We start from the raw sequence: 18810 nt of genomic DNA, 5'->3' as shown, positions 1-18810 counted from the left end.
TACTTTACATAACCACAAGCCGTTTAGTGTGCATCATTAATTCAGTCTCGACTGAAAGCACTTAATCACTCCTTGGAAGAGGTGCGGGCTCAAAGTCAGGCTTGATGATTTCAACCAGTCGTATCAGTCAGAGGCAGAGTCCCATTAAAGGACAGGCAGCCCAATAAAGCTGCTGCAATCTCTCCGTTCTTTGAAAGACTTTCACTTTGATGGTTTCCGCGGCCTTGTGGAGAGAGAGGTCACTCCCTACCTCACCCGCATCCTTGCTCATGGATGCAGACAGACTTGATTCAAGTCTCACATTCAAGGATGCGGTGAGTACCACATGCAAATGAGCCTGATCTGAATTTCACACGGCGACTCCGCAGTGCGGAGAATCGAGGGGAAGTTTTGTTTGGTGGATGAGAAGGTGTTTAGCTCGATTCATTCGGGGCAGTTATAAAACCATGAACCTCTTTAGCTGTCAAAATGTCAAAATGAAAAATTCTCTCCATCTTTAGCGGAGAGAAAAAAAAAAATGCTCATGGATGAAAAGAGAAAGGGACAGCCATGCTAAAGAGTTTCCCAGCCTCAGCTCCAAGAGGCATGTTTGAGAAATCCACAGTGACATGAGGACAGATCACTCCAGCCCAGTGTACTTCCTCTTGGGCATAGTGCATGCACCGGTATTAACCTTAGTTATTCTCCTTCCTTTCTTCCGCTCTCTTCTTCCTTCCCTTTCATTCCCCTCTCTTCAAAGCAAAACCACAAACAATATGTGATGCCCTTAGCGCATGAATTTCTGAGCTTTACGCTGCAACAAAGCGTGCATTACCTTCGGTTTGCATCACAAACAAGCCTAGCTAACAAACACACATCCCGTTATGTACTTTACGCAACACTGCAAGAGCAAAGAACACAAACAGCCGCTGGCCCCTTGAGATGAAAATGATTTTTTTTCTCAATCAATATCATTAGCCTCAATAATGACAGAGTGCCAACATGATGAAGCTGCCGCTAGCAAATCAGACACAAAGGATTGTGATGCGACTTCAGACAACAGCACTGAGGACGGGTAATGTTGTTCCTCTAATCACGTCTCAGATCAACAGATGAACACAAGTACAGCAGGACAATCGTTTGGAGGGATTGTACAAATATAGAAAATAAAATCTTCTAATTGCATGTGCTGAAAGACTACATAAATTACAGAGAGATTAAAAAAAAAAAAATTAACACATTTTGATTGAGTTCATTTGTCGACTTCTATATTCTGAGCTTTTGGGTGCAGATTTAATACCAGTGCAGTAACAAATACCTGGCATTTCATATCTGACCTCACACATGTGTGATGATTGTAATCTTCACTAATAACAGCAAGAAACACCTTTTAGCAGATAAACAGTTCTTTGGTATCATTTAACTACTGATAGCAAGGCCAGAGACGTGAAATAATAGAACAATATCAGTCAATATTTTCATATATCAGACATTATTGGCCTGCTGTGTAGAGAGTGGCTGAAAACATAATGAAATACTCGTACTGTTCTGCTGTTTTTGATTTTCATTTGAATAAGTGCTTCGTATCAAACCATCAGACGGCATCAGGGTCACATGCGGGAAAAATATACACTGGGAAATAAAACGACAGCACTACATCAGGGGTGATGCAAAGCAGAAACGCCGCAGCATTACTGGCCAGCTTGCTGCAGATCATAATGTACGGTACCTGACTGTGCTGATTCTGCACTGACTTTTAGATCTGTGCCACTGCTCAATCTGCCACTCACTCCCCAAGCCTCAGTGCTGTATTCAAGGTAAAGGAGTGTCAAAAGATATCACACTTTATTCGTCTTCCACTCCTCGTGTAACAGTGAGACTAATCTGAATAATTCACCACACAAATGGAAGACATTTGCGTTTTGATATAAAGCATTTATGTAAAATAAATAAAAAATAAAAACATTTGGTTAAATGCTTTAAAAAAAAAAGGGGGGGGGGGGGTGAGATGGATAAAACTCAGGCTTTATGTCCCCCAGAGGTTACTGCAGACAAAACAGCTTAGTCATTTCTCATGAATAAAATAAGAAGCTATTTAACCACCAGATCAGAATGAAAGCAACTGAACTGTAAATACTACAACTACTGACTGAAAGGTAGGATAAAAATTCTGTGTTACATCATACTCTGCATACAAGCTCCTGCTGTATTTCCATGACACTCATTACGCAATGTTTGTTTTCAATTACATGCCGAGGATAATCTTTAACGCCGAGGATAACACCAAAAATATGTCATGTTGCGTAGCTTTTGACTGAACAAGTGGGAGAGAAACCTAATCATTTAAAGGATGTATCTAAACTAACAATTTAGAGGAAAAAAAATAAAAAATAAATAAATAAATAAAATAAAAAATCACAGGACAAGAAATTTAAATTTAAGCAGTGCGAGGTGTAAAAAAAAAAAAAAGGTAGATAATAAATAAATTGTAAAGTATTCTTGAACTAAGCAGAGCAATCTATGAAAATAGTAATTGGTTCCCCTTTAAATCTGAACAAAAGCAGCTTACTGAGCTTTCTTCGCAGGGTTTGTCACTATAACATAGAGCAGATTAGACACCAATGAACTGAATGAACTGCCAACTGAACTGGAATTACATGCCAAACACTTAAATGGCAACTTATGCATAAATAAAATGTGATCGAATTAAAGGTCAGCTATTTCCTCATCACAGATGTTTAGGGGAAGTTAGAATATCTGGATTCTGTTGTTAGGAGGAACTGGTGGGCTGGTTTTTGCAGATTTGACAAAAAAAGGAACAAGGCTGACAAACTAGTAGTGCACAGTGGTAATACACATCATTCTCTGTCCTTTAATATAGCCTCAACCAAAGGCAGTTTTAATGCTGAATGTCTTAAAGCTGTGGAGCCAGATTTCAAGGCAGCCAGTTAACATTTCAGACGTGCCCTACCTATACTTCATGCCCGTCTTGATACTTTGCTCACTGGACAAAGGCACACTTTGAACAGAGAGTTGCCCAAGACTGCGAGCCACCATTGCCACTGCTCTGAACTTGCTGCGGGTGCCTGTGTTGGGGCTGTTTGCATTCTGTCGGTTTAGCCGGTCCTCCGTGGTGCGGCTCACCCCCCCACGATGGTCCGTGCACACTAATGACACCTGCATACTGGCTTCTGGGCGACAGTCCCAGTTAGGGGATCTTTTTATTTAGGTTCTCCTCTGGATAAATCAGACAGAGAAAACTCCGCGAGGTGGGAAGTCTGAGGATCTTCTCAAAAGTCTGCGGCAGTTTAGTCCGAAGGATGCGGCTGCTCCGAATCGAACCTCACACTGTTAGAAATCACTGCCCAGTCTCTAAAAGTGACTAACAAGCTCAGAGATGTTCATTTAAAAAAAACAGAGGAAGGGTAACAGGGGTGTGAGAGCAGATGAGAATGTGTGCAAAGAGTGATGGTGAGGTGAAAGTCTCGTTAAAGGAGGTCCAAATCCAGGAGCTACATTATAGCCTTCTCTTCCTCAGCTGGTGTGAGAAATAAATCTGTAATCACTGCAGCCTTCAAAGACATAAAAAGTCCAAAAATCCAAAACAGGTTGTGTGAATTTCCCTCCAAGTTTTTCCTCGATTCATTTGCTCGTCCTCTTGCTTTTTCCACCTTATCAGAGGCTGACGGGCAGATTCACGTCCTGCAGTTTCCTTTGAAAATTGAGCTCAGAATGCCGGAGATAACACCTCTCACAGCCAAGCTTTAAGAGTGGCAACGAATAGATCCACACAAAGAGATGGAGAGAATAAAACACGGCACACAGTTCCAGTAGGTTTTCATCTCCTCCTCCAAGTCCGCCTTGACAGTTGCACCGACTGCTGCACGTTATGCAGACTACTGCTGCACGTTAGTAAAAGAGCAACCTCATATTCACTTCCCAGCTTTGACCGTTGCCTGGATTAAACTTACATCTGCATGCCTTGTGCTCAGCATAAAACAGAACTGAGCACACAGGCGAGAGATGGGAGGAGAGAGGGGGAGAGAGGGAGGGAGGGAATGTGGTGGGAGGGATATGAAGAGAAGCTATGAGGAGGAATATTCAAAGAGCCAAAGCAGCGTGAGAGCAAGGCACAGAAATCTGCTGTGTTTACAGCACCTCTGTAAGGAAAGAGTAGAGCATTTTTATGCAAATCTTTGTCCATTTGCTGCCCTGCAGTGGGGTTTAATTTAGCTCATTCTGTCTGGAGAAAATACAGAGGCTGAGTGCTCCGTGGTCAGGACTTTGCAACAGTCTATGACCCCAGAGAAGGGGACGCTCACGTGGGTTTGTTCAACTGCCCATGAAATATTCATTATGTAACTTTATCTGTTACAATATAAGTCACATAAATAAAATCAGCTGTATCGTATTATAATGATCAATTAGAAATGATTGCATTATGAATAATAGCTAATCCTTGTTGAACATGATACTCACAGTTAAGAGTGAACTGAAAAAAAGAAAAATGTAAAAGTATCTATGAAAGCAAACACACGGAGGCTGGATTCAATGCAACACTGACTGCAGATTGATGAGACAATAGATGAGGCACTCACAGTAATATAATACTGAAGCTTATCTGAGTGGACCAGCTTGTGTGCTTAAGAGATAATTAAAAGAGATGCCATCAGGAGCAGACATGTATGGTGTAGTAAACCAGTCAAAGAAGTGACCTGCATCAACGGAATACAGCAAAAGGGCTGCTGCTAACTGACAGGCCTATTCTTGGAGCAACAACCTTTTGGTCTCCTGGCCTTAAATAGAACCCTGAGGGGAAAGGTGGTTTAATTGAACTGGGACTCTGATTTCTGTCTGACAGTGAGTGCAAACAGTGGACAATCCAAACTCTAAAACTACCATGTGAATGATCCTTCCTGAGACAAAAACAGAGAAAAGAGTTTAAAGCCTAATGCTGTGCAGGTTGATGGTTTGGGTTTTGTTGCTCATTTTGACAGAACAACTGAGAATGAAAGCAGAAATCGGAACGGCCGTCTCTTTAACAAAGGATATGCCACATGCGCTTGCATGCCACAGTTCATCCTGCTCTGCTGCAGGGCCCCCAGGACTTGTGACATGGGGGGAATACTTAGAAGTGGGAGAGGCCAGTGACAGGAGCTCAGGCCATTCAGATACAGTGACAGCCTTGTGATCTATGCAACCTCCATACATATGCAAGGCAGAGTAAAATAAAAAACAGCAGCTAGCAATGGGAATATATTACCAACATCCAGCTTTAACATGCGTTTAAGTCCTACAGCATATCTCTGTCACAAATGTGCGTTTACAGACGCCATAATTTTTTTATCAGTACCACACCATCAAAGGTCTCTGTTGACCCTCGATCCACCCACATCTGAAATCTGCACATTTATTGACTGCTGTGCAATGCAAGGTACTGCAATCAATATAAGCCTGCATCATCTGACTGGAAAGTGATCCATCAACTAAATGACTCAACAGAGCTTCTATCTTTTTTTTTTTATAGCAGCTTGCTTCTTCTGGCATTTTCTAAAGCTGACCCACTCCCTCCGTCAAATGCAAACTGTATTGCAACAGTTCACTTTAATGGTCCTGGAAAAAGTCTAAAAAATGACAAGACACCACATGCGCCAATGCCCTGCAATTAACAAATACAACAGGAGCTATTAACTGCCACAAAAACATGCCAACACTGTGAGCAAAAAATATGCTCAATCCAATAAGCCTGCCTGTCACACTTACTATGATTTAATAATTCCCAACTGGCACATCTGCCAGCTCAGCCTGACAGCATGTGTTTCTTTCCTTTTTCACTACATCTAGAAAACAAAAAATGAACCAAAAGAGCAGATACACAGAAGAGACGATCATTAAACATGATTGACACCTCATCACCGCACGATGACACGTGCGGCTCTCTGGAGGAAATCACAGTGTTAGCGGGCCTCACTGTGAGCAAGTCGGACAGACGAAAAGGTCCACACCAACAGCTGTCAAGTGAAACGATGAGCAGTAAAAACCTATGCCTTTGTTTTAAGGAATCAACGTATAACACTCGAGAGCCTGCTGAAAGGGATTAGCTTCATCCAAGTGCTAACCCATTAACATCTGTGTGTTTGATGATTTCTTAAGCTTTCAATTTGAGGACACATCAGATTAGTCCGCACAAGGTAAGCCAGAATCAAAGTCAATTTGGAAAAATACTTACACTTTAATGATCCTCTTCCGTCATCCAATGAAAACATTAATGGATAATTCTTTTCCTGACACCGTTATCGAGTGAATGCTGGTCTGAGCTATGATCTGCTCTGTGGTCATTCATCAAAGCGCACCAGAGAGCACACAGGATTAATTTCTACTCATTGTTTGTCACAAGAAAGAAATCGGATGCTGAAGTGGAAATAACCACTGTAGGTGCCACTGTTAAACTGCTCGTTTGCAACTTTGCGGTTAAGGTGTATGAATAGGGCAACTCAGATTGATCTAAAGCCAATCGTCAACTGCTCTTTGACGAGAACGTTTATCTTTGTATTAATGTAGACGAAAACAACTGAACAATACCTGGAAACCAAATCCTATTAGTTTCCATTGTTGGACTCAGAAGATGGTTGTTAGATAGCAGAGCTGAACAAATCCCCACCCACTCCACTTATTACGACAATGTCCTCCCATGTGTCGGGGTCTTCACCCACTTGCTTTGATTGAATGCCCGATTTATGGCGATCTAAAAATCTAAGCTTCTAAAATCCTTTAGACACTCAATCACCATGAGTGAACACAGCGGGCTGGTGGAGCCCTTTACCTTGCTCGATGTGCCGAGGAGGAAGGGGAGAGAAAAGCTGAAGATTTCCCTGATCACGACTGAGTTAAATTAACCAGAACAAACGGCACTCTTTTTCAGGAGAGTGCAGAGAAAGAAGCAAAGGACTGAAGCAGAAAAAGATTCAGACTCAAAGGAATTTAATGGCTATTAAAAAGGATGGCTTTGGAAATACGTCCAACCGATCCTTTATTAATTATACTGAAAAAGAAAGTTGCCAGACACACCCTCAGAAAATCTAAAATATTGGTTTTGTTCAGCTCGTCTTTGAAGCCCTGGTCAGAAAGAGGCTTAGGCCATCGATGATGCCATGCCCTAATGAGGCCTCGAGAGTCTGTCCTGCTTAGACAGGAGTGTCAGCACAGACAACTGACCTCTGCCAAACCATAACCCACTTACTGTACCTAAGAAGCCCAGAGGAGCAGAGGAGAAAACAACTACTTCAATCAGAAACTACTCTGACCACTGAAGTCCTGTTGTGTACTGTCACAAGCAGAGATCCTTCCCCACAATCACACGATCAGCTCCTAAAAGAAACTTTTTTCAAGCCCTTCAACTGTATACTCAGTATTACTTCAGACAGTTCAAGTACTTCATTTCACTCCTATTCAGCTATCCACTGCGTACAAACCTGACCAACAGCGCTTATCCAGGGGCTTTGAGTCAGGATGATATACGGCAGGTGACAACTGTTAGTGAAGCATCTCACCAGCCACAAAAAATAACCACATCTGTATCATTTCTAACTATCCGCCAGCTGTTCAATAACTATTTAAATGCCCCTTAGTGAGAGTCTTAGAGGAGTGAGTGTGTACGGGCATGTGTGAGTGAATTAAGGGGCTGAACTGAGTGAATGAAAAGAGTTGCGAGACAGACAGACAAACATTTGAATACTGCTGTTTATAAGGCATCTTAGCTCCTGTAATATGATCACACACCTCCAGCAATTACTGATCTGAATGATGTCAACTGGCAACAAAAGCGACAGAAGGTTTCCAATAACAGCCGCAGAAATATAAAGACATTCAGACAATTAGGTGCAGCTCTTCAGAGATTCTGGGAGTTCCTCATGAAATAGAACAGAGATGAGAGACACAGGTCACATCTGTGAGCAGCGAGTGCTGCAATTCTTAACTCTCCAGTGAACATGACAGATTCCCCGCAGACTGCAGAGCTCAGGAGGAGTTGTCAGTTCAGCTGTCCCCACTGAAACATCCAACTGAGCAAGAGAGCTGAGACAGTCAAAAAAGAGAGGACAGGAAACCCCTGTACTTATGTAACATAAAGTCACAATAATAATTATTGGCTTGGGATTAAGCCACTCTGTTATAAAACAAAGTATTCTGTGTCAAATGTGGAAAAATGATGCTGATAAAATTGCATTCATAATGTTCAATCCACATTTACACAAGTATCCATACAAGGGTTTTCTAATATACCATATGTTGAGCAGTAAATAGACCATGCAAGCGGATATGCTGACTATTACAGTACAGCAGCGATCTCAGATTCATGTAGGCATGTTAGCATCATGACCTGAACAACAAGGTATGTTTAAACCACACAGGGCGGATTTGCACAGCCAGATGGAGCACCTTCACTAATCTGAAGAAAGAAAGAACGAGAGGAGGAAACAGAATAATGCGTCCTGTTCAGAGGCAGAACCTCCCGCCTGCCTGCGTGCATTTATCATAGCTGAAGAAACGCTCACACGGAGGAGCCTTGTAAGGCAGAAACGCCTTCTACTGCAGCATTACAGAGGAAGGATGAGGGGAATTGCTTGTGGTGCCCTGACACACTGTGTCCATAATATTGGTTTCAAACTTTTAACAAATAATATTTACATTGAAAAAAATAATAATCACAAAATCCACAGAGATCCAGCGTTCCAAAGGCCAAAAAGGACTTCTTACAATGACCCCATCACCTTTTACCAAATGCCATTTGAACTACGCTTTTGAGGGTCCCGTGCACATGAAAAGAAAGGGGTTAAACTGAGCCTTATAGAACAGATGGTTCCCATTTTATTCTTAGCTGCTGATTCTGTGACCTTTAATGGCCTCAACCTGTAGAGCACAGAAACAAGGCAACTATAATGTGGTCAGATGTCTGTTATTAAATCCCTGATCTCCCCAGTGAGAGGAAAACCTTTTTTCCTGCCTGAGGTATCAGGCTGTACAAATACAAGCAACCGATGCCTTAAAAATAGAAGAGTAACTCAGAGAAAACTCAGCAAAACGGATTACAATATGAACAAATGTTAGGCATTACCAACAGCAAGCAGTAGGAGATGTAAGAAAGCGCAAGCTTGCTCATACAACAGCAGCACTGGATTCAGCAGGATCTGTTCCACCGTGTTCCCAATGATAAAACTAGCAGTGAGTGTTCGGTCGCAATAAAATTAAATGTGCTTTCAAGTGTTGCTGAAAGCAAAAATAAAGCCGACTACAAATTTAAACAATTTCAGGCTTTTAGTACAACTGTGTCAAAACGAAGACCTTTTTTTTCTGCTTTTTTTCTGAAAAGTCAGTCATGTGTGAAACAGAATATTTCCCTCCGAATTAAATTTGCATCCCCCACAAAACCATAGAAGTGCAGAAAAATATTCAGCAGACTCACGACAAACACTTCAGCAAAGTATACGCTTACCACAGAGCCACAGTAAGGCAAACGTCATTCTTATTGAATCATATTTTCGGCTGCCTGAGGACCCATTGTGATTCATTACTGAAACCCATTATGACAATTATCGCCAATGCTGCATCTTAACTGAAGCGAGAAATTCAATAAATACGGAGATGCGTAGTCAGAGCCCTGTGACTATTAAACAAATGTAAGTTCTCATTTTATTCAGATATGAAATACGGACACAGTACGCACCGACTGTGAAGTAGAAACGTTTATGGGATGCAGAATTACAACAGCACAAATGCAAAGCCTCTAAAAGGCTACGGACAGCCTATGGTCACAAACACACACGTATGCACAAACATACATCAAGAATAAAATGAAAGTAGGTGAGGAAAACAGCATTAACACAGGAGTGAAGCTTGTGGCTCAGTGGTTAGAGCGGGTCATCCAATAACGGTGGTTCGATTCCCACTCTCGCCACTCAAAAGTTTGGTGGAACTGACAGGGAGGGGTGGCAGTCCAACTCCTTGCCACAGCCAAGGTGCCCTTGAGCAAGGCACCATGCCCCCATGCTCCCCGGGCGCTGTGAATGGCTGCCCACCACTCCACTGTATGGCATCTATCTCCATGAGTGTGTGACCCTGTGCATGTGTGTGTTCAACAGGTGCCGACCCGGATGGGTTAAATGCGGAGGACAAATTTCATGTATTTCCCTTTACATGACAATAAATCTGATCTTAATCTTAAGTAAGGAGCTGTACTTGACAAACCTATGATGATACAGTATTACAATTAGATAGATATATCTGCCAATTATTACAACTCACCAGTATTCAGCTTGTTGACCATATAAAGAATGTTTTAATGTAAAAGGTTGCTATAAAGGCTTTTTGATACATTCACAGATAGCAATGAAGGATTGAAATTCTGTGACACCATTCAGACTTTTTCCCTATAATGCATATTTGATTGTTTTCCTGACATTGAAAAAATAAATAAATAAAAAAATCTGTATGGACAATCTGCCACCAGCCACAATATCCTTTGGTATCAGTCCAAAATTTCCCAATCGGGGCAACAGTAACAGTCAATCATAAAATGATTAAATTATAGTACAGCACACTATCATGTCACACTCGTGGCACAATCCAAGTTAGGAATTATTATACACCGTCAAATATTTTTATTTTTTTAAATACAAAAGCAAGAGAAAAAAAAACCAACAAATGATAACTTAGGATAATTTATTTGAACTGTCATGAACAACTGCTGAAGTAAAAACACAGCAATCAAAGAAAAACTAGAACACAATTGTGTAATCAGCGGCATTTTCACCTCTGTGTGCCCACACTACAGATCTAACTAGAACATTTTGACAAGCTGTCAGACCAACTAGCCCGAGTTAGCTCGAAGAGGAGCTGGAGATGTCACCACAAGGAGCCAAATCTGTATCACCCTAGATACTTGAACATCATCTCCTACACTTGAGATAAAGATAAAGATATAACAAAGGTGAACAGAGTCACAAGACTATGAGGCAGTTGAGGAAAAAAAATAGTGGATGAACAGGTTAATGTGCAGACCACTCATCTGTATCTAGCTACAGCTGTGGATACGGGGTTAGTTGCTAAATTAAGCCTCTGAGTAGGGGATTGCCTGAGGATAAACGTCACCGCAGCCCAGACTGAAACACATGCTGCAGTAATACTGAGATAAAGAAAAGGATAATAACAGCCTTGAGTGTCTCAGTGCAGACTTGTCTTTCATCATCAAAAAGGTTTGTGTGTGTAGATAAGAGAAACATAAGTGGAGAAAAAGAAGACGGGTGCAGTCGATGAGAGAATAAGAGACAAAACATGTCTGAATGATGCTCCGGGGAAAAGGCCAAAAACTTAAAAGCAGAAGCATTCCTTCACACTGCCACCTTATGACTGGCTGCTATTTTAAATGGCTTCACTTCTTGTTCATATTTCAACAAGAAACTGATACACATTAGTTGACAGAATTTTCAACAGTGTAGGAGTGCAAAGAACGACGCTCTCACTGAATTCAGACACTGCACTGAGAGGTGGGAGGTGTTTCCATTATGAGCCTCTTTTTCTGCTGAAGTGGTGCACTGAAGTGGTCCACCTGCACCACCCAGTGGGGACGCAGCATCAGCTCATCTCCACAAAGCCCCTAAAAGGCTGATCAGAGGACTACAGAAGAGGGCTGATAAGAGTGACTAAATGAAATGGTCTGTATGTAAAATGTCTCAAAAAAGTGAAAAGTGGGTGTGGGTGTTTCTCGCAGCTTCATGTGAAGTCATTAAATGTAGCTTTGTCTCACCATCATGCAGAAATATTCAACACTCCAAAGCTAAAAACACGAACAGTTCGGTGTATTTTCTCCCACAAAATTAAATGGTTTCGAGAAAATATTGTTGCAGATCTGCAGCGATTCGGCTGATAAGTTCATACAATAATTATGGCAGCCATATCTGTCAGCTATGTACAATCACACTGCAGAATCTGAGAAAAGTCTGTCTTCAATTTGCTCAAGATGAACTTACGTGTCCATGTTTTTTAAACTTGCATTAGAGCTGAAACTAGTAGACAAATAAGAAAATCAGCAGAAAGCTCATTTGAAACTAAATAAATTGTTTTTCCCAGCAAAAAATGTCTGTCAAACTCTAAATGTGTAAATTCAATGTTTTCTCTTTTTTTTTTTTTTTTTTTTAAAGACAGTTTTATCATTTAATTAACAAATAGGAGCATAGATCATCATCATCTAACCACATCTTTTAGGATGGAGAATCAAATCATTGAACTGCACATAGGTTAGCTCCAAGCTCTAAAACTCTAAAAAGCTTTTAGGTCCCCCATTAAATGTTTCAAAAGCACAAACCAATGCCCACTGGCAAGATAGTATCTAAAGACATTTTCTCAGAAAAGATATGATTCATCAACAGACCATAAAGAACTCGGAGTCCAAATGAATGCCAATGGTCCTTTAGAAAGCGAAAGCATTGAACTATTTGGAACAATATGAACCACAATGACTACAAACCAGTGTTTTGATGTGTATGTGCCAGCTTTTATGTTCTTCTGCCCCCTAGTGGAGGTTTATTTTTACTGCGTTGAGGAGAGAAAAACCAGAGCTACACAAAAGTCTCAATTTAAACGAGGGGATCTAACAGCCTCTACAACAAGGTGGGATTAAGAATATTTCATTCCAGAAAGGTGAAGAAAAGCTGTGCGTCAAAGCTTCTCACAACGATAAGGAAAGCTTTCCTGTACATAAACACACTTATAGTCAAACATAGCTTTCCATCTATGAACACCCAAATGGACGTCATTACCACATCCATTAGTGTTAAGTCACTCAAGAAATCTATACTCACTCAGTCCTCCTCTATATAGTCCAGGAGAGACTGGGCTTCCTGTCTGGCCTCCCTGAACAGAAGCTGGCTCCGTTTACCCACAGTCTGGCTCTTTCAGTTGGAAGACATGAACACAAGTTTACTGCTGTTCAGATGGACTTGCTCTGTGGTAGAGTTTCGTTTTAAGGGGAATATAAGGGCAATAAAGTAAGGCTTTTCATCAATTTGACCTGCCTGGTTTTCATAACATTAAAAAAATATCCCTAACTCAGATCAGAGAAATGTAACTTAGGATAAATGTGGGTCAGCAATCATTTATATCTAAGCATTAGTATGAAAGCTGCTCATCATGTCTGATACACATTGGTTCTGTACAGCTATAAATATTACTCCCATTTTTTTTTCTGCGGGTGAAATCAGCCCCTTCATAGCACTGAGCATTCATCCCCATGAGTAAGATCTAAGTGGATATTTACCTTTAAAGGTTTTCACACACATGTAATTGTGGGGAAATGTGATGTGCTAATAAAAGCAGTTACAGTAAAGAGGACCTAGTGGCAATGCTGGCCTGCCTTCCTGACTGTTGGAGCCATTTTCTATGTTTAAGTAATATATACATTCATGTGGTTAGATTTTATATTTAGGATTAATATTCTATTTAGTCAAATAGAAGTTTACCTAGATACTAGGTACTGTGGTGCATTTTGATTGGTTGCTGATTTAATATGAAAGCGTCAAGACGCATGAAGAACGTGAGTGGAGAAGCCGCGAGCCATAGGAGCATCACAGTCTTTTGACCGTCTCGTAACAGCAAATTATTTGGATATGAGTTAAGAATTCATCCTTTGTTTTGTATGACTTTAAGTTTCACTAAAGAAAGACATCAAACTGGACTATTAGATTCCGGACTTTTATTTCTGTTATGGTCGCGTCCGAAAGTACTTCGAGGTTCAAAGCTAGTGAGTCACCTGCACTCACACTGACCACACACCTGAAATAATGATGAGTTTGAGTCAGGGGTTGCATACACTTACTGACCCAGTTTCAGCCCTAATTACAGTACTGAAGGAGATTACAGGAAAGGGATCCTGGCAGGAGATGAGCCAATACTCATGCGGTAACCAATACTAGCAGTTAAATACAGCAACAGAAAAAAAAACAAAAAAAACCAAAACATAATTCTTACTTAGTTTCGTTGCTAGAAAATAATTTACAATTTTATTTTAGGAGACTTTCTAATAATAAATAAGTAGAGAGCTTTATATTCTATCAATAACTGTTTAAGCACACTCACAGAGCTGCATCAAAGCTTGTCACGGGCCGGTGACTGAGCTTTACACAGTGGTGACACACAACACTGCCTGCAGACCACAGGTATACTTGGTTTAAAAAAAAAAATTAGCCAGCGTTCTAGTCAGTGGTCCGAGTGAAAGACAACAGCAGCCATGCCTGTGTGTGATGAAAGCTATCTGTGTCAGCGACAATAACAACATCAGCCCAGCAGGCCGTATCAGCCAACACAGCAGACGCTGAGCCTGCTGCTCTGTCAGCTCAACAGTCCATAAGATAACTTGTTTGGATGCCTGTCATGGATGGAAGAGGCAAACATTTCAATTTGTGTCTGCCTTGCTGTTGCACGTCATACACATTTGAAAATTGCAAGTACCAGTGCCGTGTAGAAAAAGTAAATCAACACAAAGTTGTTTTTTTTAAGTCTTTATATTCCACTTCTGCCCTGTGATGGACTGGCGACCCATCCAGGATGTACCTCTGTACCTCTCACCCAGTGGCAGCTGGGATAAACCCCAGCCCGGTCATAGATAACGAATGGATAGATGGACATTCCACTTATGAATTAAAGCTCAGCATTCTCCCAGTGTTTCTGACATAAATCTTCCAAAAAAAGTATAGATAATACTTCCAATATACAGCAAAGTACTGTAAAAACAGCTCATCTTCAAATCATCGTGTATCAAAAGCTGCAGCCTTGAAGAAGTTGAACGAGAAAACGTTGATGCTTCAGATAATCAGAAAAATAGAAAACAACCATGTTTGGAGGTATATGATTTTCACCTGCCATGAAGGCATTTATCACTTAGAAAACAGAAATAAGTTCAGAAAATGGTATGCTTCTAAAGATATTATGACAACATTATGAACAGTCAAAACTATGCAAAATATCCAACCTAATACTATCTTAATAACTAATAACTACTGTGAACACTTTGGTTTTGAGGCTGAACAAGAAAGTAAAGCTCAACATGAAAGTAAGACTGAGATCAAGAGGAGAAGGAGTAGACAGACTGTGTGAATTTAAGGGGCCAGATAACTCCTTATGGAGCACTCCGTCCTTCCCATGTAGTTGTGCAAATAAGCCACCGACCTAGATGATTAAAATAAAACCTTGGCCCCAGTACCTTTGCATGAGTGCAGTCTGACCAGTGGGCAGAACAAGGCTGAGGTGATGCTCACAAAGAAAGGGCAGATAAATACTAATCTGCTGCTATGTAATGTTTAATAAAATTATCAGTACAAAACCGACCAGTTTGAGACAGACCGAACCTACGACAGAAACACAGACAACTCCGCACACCTGTTCAGGACACCGTTTTTCCTCCAAAAAACTGATTTCACCTGCTGCCTCTCAGCATCCTCCCATGTCTCGGTCTGGGGAGTAACTTTAGTCCCTGTCCAGCACTGCCTCTCTCTTACCTGTACTTCATGCCTGTCTGAAAAGACACACACTCCTCCAGGGCCAAGCCATTCATCTTCAGGAAGTCTTCCATGTTTTTAATCTGAGCAGCGATCCTCTGCTCTCGCAGTCTCTGGAGCTCAGCCTGGTCAGTGGGCCTGGCCGGAGGCTGATTCAGCCCCTGGTCCGAGTGGTAGCGGTTGATCCCGCTCCGGATGCTGTCGCTATACGACATAGACAGCATCTTGCCGCTGCCGCTGCTGCTGCTCTTCCGAACACCGCTGCTTGGCGCTGGAGTTTTGGGGATCTGCAGATTTTCAGGAGGACAATGACTGGACCTGCGCCTGCCGGGAGGCCCCAGGGAGCCGCTAGTGTACCCTCCCGTAAACATGCCCCCCCTCTGCTCCTTCTCCTCCTCGTGATGCTGGGTTGACCCGTGCAGTGAAACATAAAGTAGCGACACGGAACAAGCGAGAAGCCGGCAGGGCACAGCCACCTCCTTAAATAGCACCTGGCCCCATGAAAAAAAAAGCTCTCCTGCTTGGGGCAGCACACGGCCATGCATCCTGTAATCAGAGTCGCACAACATAGCCCAGCACCGCCCTCCCCTTACAGGTACATAATGGCAGGGTTACAATGATAGGGCGCATCCGGGTGACTTGCCGGTGATTAAGGAACAGGACAAAGAAAGGGCACATGCCATATGCAAAGGGGAGACATTCAAACATGCACCAAGCAACAGGAGGGGACACATTCCTTCCATCACTTCTGATCCAAGTAGAATAATGTTCAGAGCAGAGGCACAAACTTGCTGAGAGTAGTCAGCGATGCAATTTGAGTGTACCCAACACATAGGTGCAACAAACACATCTGGATTGAAAAGTAAAAATCATTACAACAAGGAGCAGAAAAAGCCACAATTCCTTAATCCAAAGTTAGACTCATTGTCAAGTTCAGAGTTTAAAGTGCTTCAGGCAGCTGAGTTTCCCCTACAAAGCAGTATTCAAATGTTAAGCTGTTCCCTCTTTTCCTCAAAGATACAAGCGTCGCACACTAACACGGTATCCGATTCCTCCATGATTTGGACCTTAAAAAAAAGTATTTTGCTAAAATGAATCAACAGAGGGCAGCACCGCGTCAGCTCCATCGTCACTGAAAGAATGAAACTTAATACCAAAAGTACCAGTGAGCACTGACCACAAGAGCTCTTTTCAGTACAGGCAGTGTGACACATTAGGACTGCAGCTATACGTTAATACACAACTGGTGCACAAAGACTCAAATATATAAAACAACATTATTTGAGTATTCAGTATTTGCATAATAAGTTCTTTTGAATTTAACTTCTAAAAAAGATGCATAGGAATGGATCTAAAATGGATGCAGCTGTTGAAAATCATATATATATTTAAAAAAAGGCCTGCTGAAATAAATCACTTATAAACACATAATCTCTTTCGCTGCTATATCTAATACCACACAACTTCCTTGTTGAATCTAAAATTACTCGAGGTAACCTTCTACAAAACCTAATTTTAACAGGAACTTAAATAAAATTGTAATGCCGCGATACTTCTTATGGTCTGCAGCCTGAACATCAAATCACAACGCTGCTGGATGCTGGTCTGAAAGGCAGCTTTAGCTCCAGACTATATTGATCCTTCAAACACGAAAAAAAACAAACAAAAAAAAACAACACATGAACAGCACTTTTTTTGCATCTGAGCAACGCTTCAAAGCAGAGTTACAGCAAGACTGAAACTAAACCTCCATCCAAATTAAGATTTTTAGTGATGGCTAACAAACATCAAATTTCACATTATGGACTCAAGTTAAAAAAGAACCACTGCTACTGGTTTGCGATAATATGAAAAAAGAATTAGACATATCACTGATGCCATGGCGACGTGAAGAAAGTCCCAATTAACAACAAACCTCATTCAGATTTTCTTAAACAACAATATTCCCGGCCCGTGGAAAAAAGACAATAGAGATAAGAGATAAATGCAAAAGGAGACTTCAGGCGAGGCTGCATGCAGACTACTCACACACACACACACACACACACACACACAAAAACATACATCCACATAGAGTCTCCTCACATTCAGCTGTTCACACACAAACAAACACACTCCCGACACGTTCTTGAGTGCAAATCATTCCTCGAACTCACCCGATTTCTGTGAGGTCGGCTCATGAGCGAGGTTGTGGGGTGACAGTTCGCTCTTATAAACACACACTGCGGACAGTCGTGAAGCAGGTCCACCCAAACTGGGAGTGTCTTACAAGGAAATGTCTAAACCAATTAGTGAATGAGAGAGTGCATCCCTCCCCTCGCCACTAAGACCGTACTCTATCGCCACGACCAACACCTCTCCTCCTCCCCTCCCGATGAGACCTCATGGAAGAAATCCATTTATGCCGTTTAGTGGCCCTTCTTGTTTTTGCTAACCGCAGCAAATAATATCAGCCCTGAATTATTCACAAAAGCTTTTTGCACTAAAAGCCTCTGATTGTTGTTCCACAGGAAAGAATGCTAAGAGCCGGACAGTAATGAGTGTTGTGTGGACACGTAGCACAAACACACACGGATTGTATGTTTATACACATGCAGAAAAATAAAAATCCCCAAGCAGCTCCGAAGATTCTTTATCCAAAAAATTAGAAGTTACACCGGTTCGTATGCGTCTGGCATCTCTTCACATATCAGTGGCTTTATGCTGAGGTAAATACTAATATCAGAGAATTCTGCATCATAATGACACATTCATAATATACAGAACTACGATCAGGTACAAAGCAGCACACAAGCATAATTTTTCTGCCGATTATGGCGGCACGCGAGACTCCAACTGATCAATATCACAGTGAGAAAACATAAAAGACACAGAGTCCTCGCGGAGAGCTTTCTCTGGCTGGCACTGTTATTTGAAAGCTATAAAACCTTTTTAACACAAAGACCCAGGAGTTTGGTTGAGATTTACTCACATCTCAGCTCTTATCGTCTTAAAAAGTTATTGAAATTGAATGAGATACAAGCAAGCAACTAATCATTTCTTCAGAGGTTTGACTATTTGAAATGATTCTGTTCTAATGTCACGTGACATTATAAAGAATCAGGGTAAAATTAAAGATTTTGTTCATTTTTTTTGTGTGCGTTTGGCATGTTTGGAATTCAAAGCTGAAGGCATCGGGCGACACATTAATTTATCAACCGAGTGCTTTTCCAGTTGTTCACGAGGGTGAGACACGTAGATCCATCAGATAACAGCCAAGTCCATGTTATATACCCCCATAAACAAT

General features: G+C 41.4%; 1 protein-coding gene across 6 annotated transcripts in view; it reads right to left on the bottom strand.

The window, feature by feature from the left end:
* The window catches only part of kcnab2a (potassium voltage-gated channel subfamily A regulatory beta subunit 2a), an 89396-nt gene that overhangs the window by 26499 nt on the left and 44087 nt on the right, over positions 1-18810 (bottom strand). The window contains exon 1 of one of the 6 annotated variants that reach the window (XM_075461354.1): positions 15525-15895. The exons of 4 other annotated variants lie outside the window; for them this stretch is intronic. In XM_075461354.1, coding sequence (XP_075317469.1) covers positions 15525-15895 — 371 coding nt within the window. Of the gene's footprint in view, positions 1-2950; positions 3977-15524; positions 15896-18810 lie in introns of those variants that run through there. One more of the 6 variants, XM_075461355.1, reaches the window with a different exon arrangement.

This window comes from Odontesthes bonariensis, chromosome 3 (assembly GCF_027942865.1).
Source record: "Odontesthes bonariensis isolate fOdoBon6 chromosome 3, fOdoBon6.hap1, whole genome shotgun sequence".
NCBI classification, from domain to species: domain Eukaryota; kingdom Metazoa; phylum Chordata; class Actinopteri; order Atheriniformes; family Atherinopsidae; genus Odontesthes; species Odontesthes bonariensis.
This window is presented reverse-complemented; position numbering and strand designations above follow the sequence as displayed.